This window comes from Myxine glutinosa, chromosome 14 (assembly GCF_964187855.1).
Source record: "Myxine glutinosa chromosome 14, kmMyxGlut1.1, whole genome shotgun sequence".
Taxonomy (NCBI): Eukaryota; Metazoa; Chordata; class Myxini; order Myxiniformes; family Myxinidae; genus Myxine; species Myxine glutinosa.
Genome location: NC_136274.1, coordinates 87,679,024 through 87,692,221, shown reverse-complemented (window position 1 = coordinate 87,692,221; position 13,198 = coordinate 87,679,024). Strand labels below are relative to the sequence as shown.

The window sequence follows — 13,198 nt, the reverse complement described above, 5'->3', positions numbered from 1 at the left end:
TATATATATATATATATATATATATATATATATATATATATATATATATATATATATATATACATACATATATATAGGCTATGAGCCGAGGGGTCGACCATGCTCAATCAGAGGGAGGATGGCTAACAGTTATTTTGGCAAGGCCAAGGTCCCTAGTGCTGAAAAAAATGTGATAGCAGTGTGAAACTCTTAGCCGTATCTGTGTTATCATCACATTTGTCAGATCACCCATTTATCGCTTTTCGGGTCATTTTTCCCGCTTAAGATTTAGGGGGTGGGGTTAGTTTTTTGGCTCTCAAATAATATCACGTGTATATATCAGCTAGTGTGGTATATCAGGTAAAAGGTTATTGAATTACCTTTCAAATGATGTATAGAAAGTGCCTGTGTGATCTATAGTAACCTCTTTATAATGATTATTAAAACATAATTATTTCCACCAACTCTCAAAACTTCATCACAAAATCCCCAATTTTAGGAACAAAAATAGGCAAAAATCAAAAGGTATGTAAAAGGTATGTTTCGATTTGAGACACACATACAGTATAATTAGAGTCAATATCCTCACACATATGATCATGATGTGCTATGAAATTCAATGCAATATGTGTAGACATGCTAATACGAATGTTGTCATCAATGTCAATATTTTCATTATATTTTAGGTGATTTGCAACCATGACAGCGGTGCACGACATCTAATGTATTTCTCTTTGTAGATTTGTTGGTGCAGAATACATTTTTAAGCAACTATAGCAACTGATGCTAATTTGTAGTAGTGGTGGTGGTGGTGGTCTCATTCGATATTATGTGTCTTTCCAGGTGAGACGGTGGTGGTGATATTGGTGGTGGTGAAACAGAGTGTACCGCAGATAGACAATTGAACAAATACTTGCAATGGAGATTGTGATCACTCAGAAAGTTCCCAAGGACGTTTGTATCATTCATAAGCTATCGTTAGATGTCAAACCAGAAGATCCGCTCATAAGCCCTCAAACATTCGATTCGTGGACTACATTGCTGGATGCGGCCAAAATACGGAACCATGCACCCATTCTCGACCTTGCTCAGTCGCTGCCAGAGAAGGAGATTCCCCGAGTATTCTACCACAGGCAGTGCAGGAGCGTGTTCACCATGAAGCGAGATTTGGAAGCACTGAAACGAAAAGCTGAATCCAATTTAACCGACGATGCTGCTGCAACATGTTCAGCGAGCAAGAGACAAGCCAGAAGGGCATCTTCGGAATCACGCATCTATGAACCGGATTGTATATTCTGTGGAAAGACCAAGTGGTGCAAGGGAACGTCATCCCGTGAAAAGTTGAGCAAGGCTGTTGATCTGAGAGCAGATGAAACACTGCGAAACAGCGCCGTGCGTAAATGTGACATGAAAATCATGGCTGCCACAAGTAGAGACATTGTGGCAGCTGAAGCACGATACCATTTCTCTTGCTACAGAAGTTACACGAGACCAAGCACTAAAGATGCACATGACAGAAACACGGCCGCCACAAACGAATCTGACTACACTGAAGAAGAAGCATACAATGAGTTGCTAGTATACATCCGGAACCATATAATCCCGAATAAGGAAATTGTTAGGATGACAACGCTGGTAGAGCACCTACAATCGATAATGACATCAAGAGGGTTGCATGGGATAAGAACTGCTACAAGAAAAAACCTCGCACGGAAACTGGAAACTGATCTTGGAAATAGCGTTCACATCTTTCAAGACAACAGTGGAAAACTGATTGTCATACCTGATAATGTAACACTACAAGATGCTGTCAAAGAAATACAAACACTTAAACAACAACTGAGCATTTGGAAATGGAAATCATCAAACATGTCCAAAGTCATTGATCAGACATCGACACACATCAGATCGATGATAAGGAAGGATAACAAACCAACTCCATGGCCCTATCATCCAGCCGACGTCGACAATGACTCTTTCGTCGTTCCCGTCTATCTCCAGCGCTTTATGCTTGGCCTCTTGACTGGAGATCCGGAAAACGAACTTCCATCAAACAGGGTCATCATGCTGATGCAATCTTTCAGCCAGGACATTATCTATGCAGTGAGCTGTGGACAACAAAAGCCTCCGAAACACATGTTGCTCCCATATGCACTATGCAGTTAAGACTCTCACAGGGAACGTAGAACTAATTCGCACATTGAACCATCTTGGACATGCAATATCCTACACTCAACTGGAGGAAAATGACACTGCACTATGTCTTCAAAAACTTGCAGCAAACTTAAATGAGCAAACAGTCCTACCAAGCAGCATCCAGCCGTATGTATTCACAAACTTGGCATGGGATAACATTGATAGACTGGAAGAGACGCTGACCGGGAAAGGAACAACACATCGAGTCAATGGCATTGCAGTGCAGGCCAAAATGTATGGACCACACCTTCCAAAGGAGCCACTTCCGAAGATCGAGAAGCTCAAGCAAAGAACAGTCTGCATAACAGAAGAAACACTGCCTGTCTACATTGCAGGTGAACGTGTTGGGCCTCATCCACTACAAACATTATCAACAGCTGCAGCGGAAAACAAGATGGCTATGGAAGTTGCTCAAATCAAGAATCTTCTTTGGGTCATTGCCCGTCAGGTGGACCCAGTAACACAAAAAACACCAAGTTGGACAGGATTCAACATCACCGTCAGGGCATCTATCAGCGTCTCTCAGGATATTGTTAGATATATGCCTACAATAAATGCACCAGCTACAGAGATGTCCACAGTCGCAGAAATATTGAAGCAGTCTGAAAGCGTCCGACAGATCCTACACTTGCAGGACATCGTCGTCGTCATGGATCAGGCCCTGTATGCTAAGGCTGCCGAGATCGTCTGGAAACACACAGACACATATGCTAACATCGTACTTCGCCTCGGCACGTTCCACACAATCTGCAATGTGATGTCGATTCTTGGTGCTCGTTTCCAAGATGCTGGTCTTAGAGACTTTTGCATCGAAACAGGAATCGTCGCAGAAGGCTCACTCAATCGGGTTATGGAGGGGAAGATGTACAACCGAGCAGTCCGTGTACATAAGAGCATCTACGAAGCATTCATGAGGCTTGCGTGGATTGAATTTCTCCCTTGGTTGGAAAAGATGCGACCAGAGGCAACACAGACGGTCACTACGTTGTTAGCAGAAGTTGCTGAATTGGGACAAGATGAGAGCCAGTGGAACAACCTGTTGGAAGATCAATCGTGTGAAGAAGTTCAGGCTGTTTGGAAGCAATTCCTGCATCACCTTCGTCATGATAATGGTGAATTGTCGTCATTCTGATGTCGTACGTGGATATCGTTGAAACGGTCTTGCTTGCTCTACTGCGCGCTTCCCGAGAAGGTAATTGGCCATTACATCTATCTGCTATCCAAGCCATGATTCCTTGGTGCTTCGCATACGACAAAATCAACTATGCACGGTATTTATCAGCATACTACGCACAAATGACAAACCTTCCAACGCAGCACCCTGGCATCTTCCAAGCGTTCTCGGATGGGTACTTCTCAGTTCAAATGTCAAAAAGCAATTCGTTTGGACGCATTCCAGTTGACCAAACTACTGAGGTCACTGTCAACAAAGACACGCAGACACCAGGTGGCACTACCAGGTTCAACTTGAAATCTGGAGCAGTGAAGCGCTACTATGTCACATCCGAACACAGGAGTGCGTTTCTCCGCCAGATGAGGGAAATGGTGAATGTGAGCAACACACACGTACAACATGGTGTACGCTGAATTGATAACTCGTGTACTTCATGGTATGATGTCTATAAATATATGTTGCTTAAATAGAAAGTACATTGTTTTCCTTTGGTTTACTTTATGTATAGCTGGTAATATAAGAGAACCATACAACACTACAAGACTAAAAACGTTTGCATGAATATGATGTAAATTATCTCGCCAAGTTAGGGTACATCAGGATACATACATATACATGGAGTAGGTTAATCATCACATGCATCATACGTCTGTGGTATATTCAAGAACACCACATACAGTTTGGTCATAATGCCTTCATATTTTTAGAATTAGACATTTCTGACACCAATTTCAGTACTTTTTGGCCTATATATGGCTGACATCCCAATATTATATATACTATTTTTAGACCAATAATGGTATACAAACTACAGACTTGGCATTTAATATGGAATATATATTTTTTCTTGACTTGGGTTTACTTTCTTCACTCAGCATATCAACCTGGTGAGTTTCTTTTACACTTTGGTGATTTATTTGTTAAAAGAACCACGTCACTGATTGTCTGTCGCAGCAAGAAGTCAACAATAGGATTATATCACAGGTGGCATGGCAAAATGTACGGACAGGTGCATTTGATGATTGGCTTCACAGTCGGGTATACAAGGGTTGTTGCGTTCTGTATTAGTGGAAAACAACTGCTGCACGTCTCCAAAAGTTATTGCCGCTTCCTCTGGAGATGGTCCGTCAACTCGACAATGCTGTTTGTCATGGAGTGGTGGCTTTACGAAATTACGGCATGAAACAGCGTGGTATTGCTCGGCAGTATGGCATCACTCAAGGTCAGGTGTCAAAGATCCTGAAACGAAATGCTCAGAGAGGTGTCCCTACTCCAATACCGAGGCCAGGACGTCCCCGCAGAACCACTTGGAGGGATGATCGCCAGCTGCACCGGTTAGTCGGCAATGGCCGTACCAAGTCAGCTAATCGGCTTAGGGCTGAGTGGCAGCAACTGACAAATGTGCCTGTATCCAGAAGGCGTGTCAACCAACGACTGGTTCAAGCAGGCTATAGTGCCAGGCGTCCCCTGACAAAGCCACGCCTGACCAGACAACACCGCCAGCGCCGATTGCAGTGGGCCAGAGAGCACCGTCAATGGCAGCCAGGACACTGGAATCACGTGATCTTCAGTGACGAGGCTATATTTCTGGTCTATCGTCAAGATGGCCGCGTCCGAGTGCGCAGACATGTGCATGAAGCCTACAACAAAGATTGTGTAGTGCCAAGAGTCCAAGCTGGAGGTGGTAGGGTGACCGTTTGGGCTGCTTTTCATGCAGCGGGCAAAACTGACATGGTTGTTCTGAATGGAAACCTGAACCAGTTCAAGTACAGGGCCATTCTGGAAGAAACATTGCTTCCATTTGCTCGTGCAGCCTTTCGAGGAAACTTTGTCTTCCAAGATGATAATGCACGGCCTCATCATGCTCGCATGATCCAACAGTTTCTGGCTGACCGTGGTATAGAGCATATGGAGTGGCCTGCCATGTCCCTGGATATGAATCCGATAGAGAACTTGTGGGCAGAATTAACGCGTCAAATCGACCACTTGGACCAGCAGCCGACCTCTGTGCGTGAATTGCAGCAGGCTATTGTCACTGCATGGCAAGCGATTCCTGTCCAAACCTTGGCAAATCTCGTAAACAGCATGCCTCAACGTGTACGTGCTCCCCTGAATGCTCGTGGGGGTTACACGAAGTACTGAACTGTAATTTTACTGTCCGTAATTACAGTCGTAATATAACTTTTGTTTTTGTTAAAAAAAAATTTGGCTAATGTGCAAAATAAAGAGATACTTCTGGAAAACGTACAGAAGTTTAACACAGTACTGTCCATGAATTGAGTTCGATATCAGTTTACATCACTTTCAAGGATCAATTTATTTGTTAAGAAATGCCAAATGTGGTTTTTGTTTCTTTTAAAGGTCACATTAACAAAATCTAGAATAATTTCAACATAATTCCAATGAACTTTTGGTTCTAAGACAACTTGAAAAGTAAGTTCACCCCCACAAAAAAAATATTCCATATTAAATGCCAAGTCTGTATATACATGCTGTCGGTCAAAAATCGTAAAATGTAAATCGATATATCATAAGAGCGGAAAGATATACATTTATGGATTTTAGGTCATGGTTACAGCAACTACTGTATATTGGATTTTCTCATCTTTATCAAGGTGTATGAGATTTAAGGCCCAAATTTGACTTTAATCATACTGTGTGTTTCTCAAATTCAAAAATTCATTTAATATCCGCCAAACTGAATTTTTGCCTAATTTTGTTTTCATTGGGGATTTTGTGATAAATTTTTGAGGGTTGGCGGAAATAATTATGTTTTAATGATCATAAAGAGGTTACTATATATCACACAGGCACTTTCTATACATCATGTGAAAGATAATTCAATTACCTTTCACCTGGTATACAACACTAACTGATACATATAGGAGATATTATTTGAAAGCCCCAAAACGAACCCTACCCCCTAAATCTTAGGCGGAAAAATTACCGAAAGCGTTATTGGGGTGGTCTGACAAATGTGATGATAACACAGATACGGCTAAGAGTTTCACACTGCTATCACATTTTTTTCAGCACTAGGGTCCCTGGCCTTGCCAAAAATAACTGTTAGCCATCCTCCCTCTGATTGAGCATAATGTCGAAAATTTGAGGGTCTGGCTCATAGCCTAATATATATACATATATATATATATATATATATATATATACATACATACATATATATATATATACATACATACATATATATATATACATACATACAAATATATATATACATACATACATATATATATATACATACATACATATATACAGTGATCCCTCGTTTATCGCGGGGGTTACGTTCCAGAACCCCCCGCGATAGACGAAAATCCGCGAAGTAGCGACCATATTTTTATTTTATTATTTATATATATTTTAAAGCTTTATTACCCTCCCCACACTCTTATTAACCTTTCCCACACACTTATTAACCTTTCTCACACTCTTATTAACCTTTCCCATACTCTTATTAACACTTCCTATACTCTTAAACACTTTTTACACTCTTAAACATACGTAATTTTAACAACATATAAAATTCTAATGGGTACTCACCATTGAAGATACTGTAGCTACCCATGGGTCCCCCAAGCAAGACCAGCATCAGAATCTCCTTGCTCCAGCCGGTGACGTCACCGGCGGGGATCCCCGGCGCGAGAGTGGCTGGTCACGTGACCGCTAAAGCGTGCCGCGCTTTGGCGGGTATAATCAGCTACACCTGTTGATCACGTGACCACCGAAGCACGCCACGCTTGAGAGGCGTGGCTTTCGGTTTCTGGTTGTGCTTTATAATGCAGCCCGATATTAAAACGGGCTTTTCAGTGTTCCCGAGTTGGTTTTGAGAATAAATATCTTCTCGGACGAGTTTGTGTCTTGCCCGTCATTTCGTCCGTATCAAGCAAGAGCCCCGGCTCTTCAATACTACAACTTGCGTGATGAAGATGATGATGAATTAGCTGTGCAGTACTGATGACGATGAAGGTGATGACGATGATGAATGTACTGCACAGCCAGAAAGAGCATTACAGTTACCCATTACGTGGGTAACTCGCGCAAGTGGAAGCTGCCGCATCTGCGTTTTCCATACACACGACTCTTTGTCTACCCTTCTACTGTACACTATGTACAGTATTTTATTTCTTGTAATATGTTTTAATTACTGTATTTTTCTTATTTCTTTACGTTTTTTAATTTTTTAGGCTAGAAAATGCTTATTTTATCACAAAAATATTTAAAATAATAGTATATAAAAATACATTTATACCGCAAAATCCCGCGATATAGCGAAAAATCCGCGATATAAATTTACATATACTAGCGAGAAAAACCCGCGATGTACCGAAGCCGCGAAAAGTGAACCGCGATATAGCGAGGGATGACTGTATATATATATACATATATATATATATATATATATACATATATATACATACATACATATATATACATCCATACATATATATACATACATACATATATATACATACATACATATATATACATACATACATACATACATACATACATACATACATATATATATATATATTGTTACGGGTCGCGGACAAGATGTTACTTTGGGCCGAGCGGATGGTCAACCGCGACCGTTACAGGATCCCCGATTAGCCCGACTCCCCCAACGTTGACCAATCGCGCCACAGGTATTCAATCGGGAAACCTCTAAAGCGACCGAATGTAAAGAGGAAGAGAGAAGAAGACAGAGTACGGAGGAATAACAGGATTTATTATACACACAAGCAAAAAGAAAGCAGTCACGTTTATTTACAACACATAAGACGCAGGTGACACAGTGCAAATACTAGCTTACCTACAGTCTTAATTAACCCAGGACAGAACAAACAAAAGACAGACTCACGCGGGGAATGATGACAGGAATCGCAGGAGGTGGATGGCTGGAGGTGAACGCTTGGTGGAGCCAACGCGGAGCTTGGTGGAGCTTTGGTGGAGGTGAACGCTTGGTGGAGCCAACGCGGAGCTTGGTGGAGCTTTGGTGGAGGTGAACGCTTGGTGGAGCCAACGCGGAGCTTGGTGGAGCCTTGGTGGAGGTGAACAATTGGTGGAGCCAACGTGGAGCTTGGTGGAGCCTTGGTGGAGGTGAATGCTTGGTGGAGCCAACGCGGAGCTTGGTGGAGCCTTGGTGGAGGTGAATGCTTGGTGGAGCCAACGCGGCTGGTGGGGGGTTGGTGTGACGGGTTCTCTCTCCTTCCCTCACAAGCTTCAGGACTCTTTCTCTCTCTTTCTTAGTCCCACCCAGTCCAACAACTTCCTCTCTTGCTTAGTCCAACTCAAGGCCTTCCTGTCTTCTGATCTCCTCCCTCCTCGACTATGTAAAAGCTCATCTCCTCGGGAAACGCCCTGCCGTGGGTTATATAGGCCCCGCCCCTCAACCTTTGCGAACCTCCCCGATCGCTCTTCCTCCGCCCTCTCTAGCCAAACCCCTGGCTCATGGTTGGTCGAGTGGGGCTGGCTCACTCCTCCCCTCCATGACGAGGTGGAGACACGCCTTTCTTCTGACCCTGCCTCGTGGTCAATGGCGGTTGAAGAGAAAACCGCCCAAAATGCAGTTGGCAATTGGAAGGGAGGTAATTGGCACTGGGAATGGAAGTTTTGGGAGTGGGAATGAAGTTTTGGGAGTGGGAATGAAGGGAATCTATCTCTTTCACTGGTGCAATGGAGTATTTCAATTAATGGGAGACACAGCCTTACCCTAAAACACAGAATAAGATATAACTATCGAACAGGGGTATTCTATGATTAGCTGACGTGTATGCTTGTGGACTAATTATGGGACGCCCTTTTGACCTTTACACAGCTCCGGAGGCAGGAGGCACAGACTCAAGCAATATTCATCACCAATTTACCACAATACAACACAATCAAAAAAAATACAGTCCTCATATCCGCAACACTGCACCCTCCTCCTCTTAGGCACATCCCGGGCCTACAACTTTTATTTAGTGTGACACGTAGGTGCAGTTCCCTCTGCTTTTAACCTGACCCTGAGTGCGACAGTTTTTAAAACATAAATAAATGTGTCCCGCTGCTCCATTGCACCCTGCCTAACAGACTTACGCCCACAGTTAACCGAATTGCGGAATTGTCTGCAAACTACACACTGACGGTGGGGAGCATTATTTACAATGACTCTGCTTTTATTTACAAGACTAACCCAGGACCTGTAATTGTTCTTTCTGGGGGGGAGACAGTCTGCTCTGCATCGACGCACCATGAAAGCACCCAAAAATGCACCAATACACACCCAAGCACCAATCGGTGCAGTCACCATTGTTCAAGAAAATAAAACCAACAACCCCTAACCCTGCAGGTGATCTCTTGCTCTTCGGCTCCCTCTGCTGGTTATTATTATTTGTTCTTCCAGATGTTGTCATTCTTTCATTTCCTTACTGGCGGCCTATTTGCAATAAAGTGTGCCCAATGTGTCCTTTTTATTTTCCTTTATTTATGGCCCACAGGGCCGACTACGTGTGGTTCACCTGTGGGGCATCGGTGCCTTGTGGCCAAGGTCCGCCAGCAAGATTTCGGGCCCTCATGGCCGGTTCCAGCAGAGGGGCCATGCCCCAACCTATGGGGTCCATCAGTGGTGCTCGGTCACAGGCATGTGGTCCATAATGTGGTGCATCGATGCAGACAGCTGGTTCTGGGAATTTCGGGCGCACAATGGCCGACCCACGCACGCTCCCCTCGGCGCCCAATGGCGCACAGGTCATGTGGGAGACAAAAGAGACAAATGAGCGAGGGGTAAGGTCACAAGGGTACACATCAATAAGGCAATGCAAGGCGAAATGCATACGGAGGGTGAAGTGAGAAAGCTCGTCCCTACCGTACGTCACCCCCCTGTCACCTACACTACCCTTGCCCTTACCCCATATGTACAAAATCTACACATTACCAATCCATCGCTACTGTCACGTCTCCCCACATTTCTTCTATACCAATTTGTTACCACAATCCCTCTAACCAAAATTTGCTATCACCAATTCATCATCAATCCTCATAAGGAGGGAGAGATGGAACAACAAAGCACAATGTCACACCCACGTCATGATGCGTCTCACAATTCAAAACATTTGCATCAAAAATAATAAAACAACCTGGCATGGTGTGGAGTACCTGTCACCTCAGGTGAGTGGATGCAGATGGTGCGAGGAGACTCCAATCCTAACTATCCTCTAAATGACATTAACACACTTTACACTACCCGGGGTCTTCCCCTGCCAATCCATTGGCCACTTACACTATGGGTTCTAATAACCAATTCCCATTGACCAAACTGTGGTGCTGCTCAATTTGGGGTCTCACTCCCCCGATTCATCTCCCGGTGCCCTTGCACAATTTCTGAGCTGTGACGTGTAGCTCTCCCAGCAGGTCTACCCACCTGCACACCTCCACCACTGCAGTTGCCTCCCGAGCTTACCTGCTCCTCACCCTAACCTATCTAACTGGGGAAGGCCCCTCCTGGCTCTGTCACCCCTTGGTGCCCTCTGGCACTGGGCTACCCGGGTCCGTCCTCCGGATCCTCGGGCCCCATCCACAACTACCGGCTCCCAGAGCCCACCTGCGGCCTCACCTGGCCGACATCCTCACAGTGGTGGAGTGCCCAAACCAACTACACACACTAACAGGCTACACGCCCAGCCATTTCCACAACACTAATGCACCCATCCAATCATCATTCTTCCACCCGCACCACCGATGCCAATATCCAACCACAATTTACCTATACCCTCTACCTAACATTTACACTACCCGCCCCGGGTATTCGTGATGGGGGTCCACTCTTCCCCCATTCACACCTCTGCACCATCCACTCCACTCCATAGTTTCCACCATACTCACTCCACTACCATCCATTCCAATACCCCATATACTCTACACTCCATATCTTCCACACAACCATTTATTCCATTTACCTGTTGGTGCACACCTGTGCACTCACACCTGGTGCCACCTGCACCCTCCTCCTCTTCCTGGACCATTTGGTCAGCACCATTCATCACTAACACTCCTACTCATACACTGCTCCACACACCTGTCCAGTTGCACACCTGTGCAATCGCACCTGTTTAATCGCACCTGTTCAATCTCACCTGTTCAATCCTCAAACACACGGCATCATCTGAACTACTTGTTGCCCTGCTAACTTAGTGCTCCCCGTCTTCCCTTTAAACTAAGCACATACCACGTCATTATCATCCACTCTAATCTACCTGCATCCCCACTACAGGTATCATTGTCACTAACTAATCTTAACGTCACCTAATGTCATCTTCGCTAGATCCCTGCACACGATATCCTAACCCACCCGGCTAGTTTTCACTGCCATAAACCCCATAATCTAGTGCTCCTTTGCCCCCCGTCTGTGAGGGATGACAGAGTTGCCATCCCACCACATCGGGGAGGTCCTACTATCAATTTGGCACACCAAATTTCAGCCAATCAAAAATTTTGCCAATCATCTACCAATCACCGTACCAATCATCAAATTTTGCCTTTTTCTAATTTTGGGTCCAAAACACTAACCTCATCACCCGTCTACTTATTAGATCCTCTCGGTGCGCCAATTCCCCTCTAAAGCTCGGCTTCGTACAGCCGAGCAATGAATGTGGGTTGTTTTGTGCCAGCGGCTGGATACGTCCCGCATTCGGGGTAGGGACGGGGGCTTACCCGGGCCGGGATCCCACGCACTACCTCGGCGCGGAGCCATCCAATGTCCCGATCTCGACCTGCCGGCACGTCTCAACAAAAAGTGGTCGCCATGACGACCCTTCCTATCGAGCTGCCCGCTCCGCCTAGTTGAGCACGGACGCGGCCGTTCCAAGCGAGGCCCAGCGTGGATCGCGTACGACGGTCCTTTCGAACCCGCCGTGGCTCGGATCCCCGCTGGTTCTCGCGGCACGCGAAGCCCGGCACGCACCGAGGGCCGGATTCGGCTAAAAGTCGCTCTAACCACTAACCCGGTTACCGTCGATGCCTCACCTGCATGCTTACACGCATACGCTACCCCTTTCTTGCTCATACCTCCAGCTGTTCCCATGCTCCTCGTACCTTTCCTTACACACCTCGGTACACTCATTCCGCTCACAGACTTGGTCACACACCTGACCACCGAACACCTTGGCACACATTCGTCGCTCGCACACCTCACCAACACACCTCTTCGCGCCCCCTCCTCGGTCACCTCCTCTGTGACAATCACAGGTGTGCTCTCACTCGCACACCCAACCACGTGCCTCATGACCAACTCAAGTGTGCATTCCCAAACACGCTCTACCATTCCAGGTGTGCATCCTTCCATTCCAGGTGTACATCCTCGCTCACCTGTCACAACCAACTCACGCTCCGTGTCACTCTCACTACTCTCACCTCCACTCTCGGTCGCGCACTCACCCTTACTCTCGACAGCGCACTTTCCCCATGCACCTGTCCGTTACACACCTTTCTCGCGCACACTCTTGCGCACACTCTCCCGTTACACCCTCTGTAACACTCACCACAGGCGTGCATTCCCCCTTACTCTTGACAGCGCACTCTTTCCCCATGCACCTGTCCGTTACACACCTTTCTCGCGCATCCTCTTGCGCACACTCTTTCGTTACTTCCTCCGTAACACTTACCACACCGCGCTTCCATGTACCCCCTCGCACATGCGCTACGACCGACTCACTCTCGACAGCACACTCACTGGTCGGCGCGCACTTTTTCCTCACACACCCCATGGTCGGACATTCTCGCACACCTCTTTTTTCACACACCTGACCTGTCACACACTTCACCAACGGCCTCTCACGAACACCCGGATCCATA

General features: G+C 45.6%; 1 protein-coding gene across 6 annotated transcripts in view; it reads right to left on the bottom strand.

Annotated features, from left to right (window-relative positions):
- DDIAS (DNA damage induced apoptosis suppressor) overlaps positions 1-13,198 on the bottom strand; it is a 100,087-nt gene that overhangs the window by 29,478 nt on the left and 57,411 nt on the right. Inside the window, exon 1 of one of the 6 annotated variants that reach the window (XM_068136291.2) lies at positions 9,868-10,114. The exons of the other annotated variants lie outside the window; for them this stretch is intronic. Coding sequence (XP_067992392.2) covers positions 9,868-9,878 — 11 coding nt within the window. The 5' untranslated portion in view covers positions 9,879-10,114. Of the gene's footprint in view, positions 1-9,867; positions 10,115-13,198 lie in introns of those variants that run through there. 6 annotated transcript variants of the gene reach the window in all.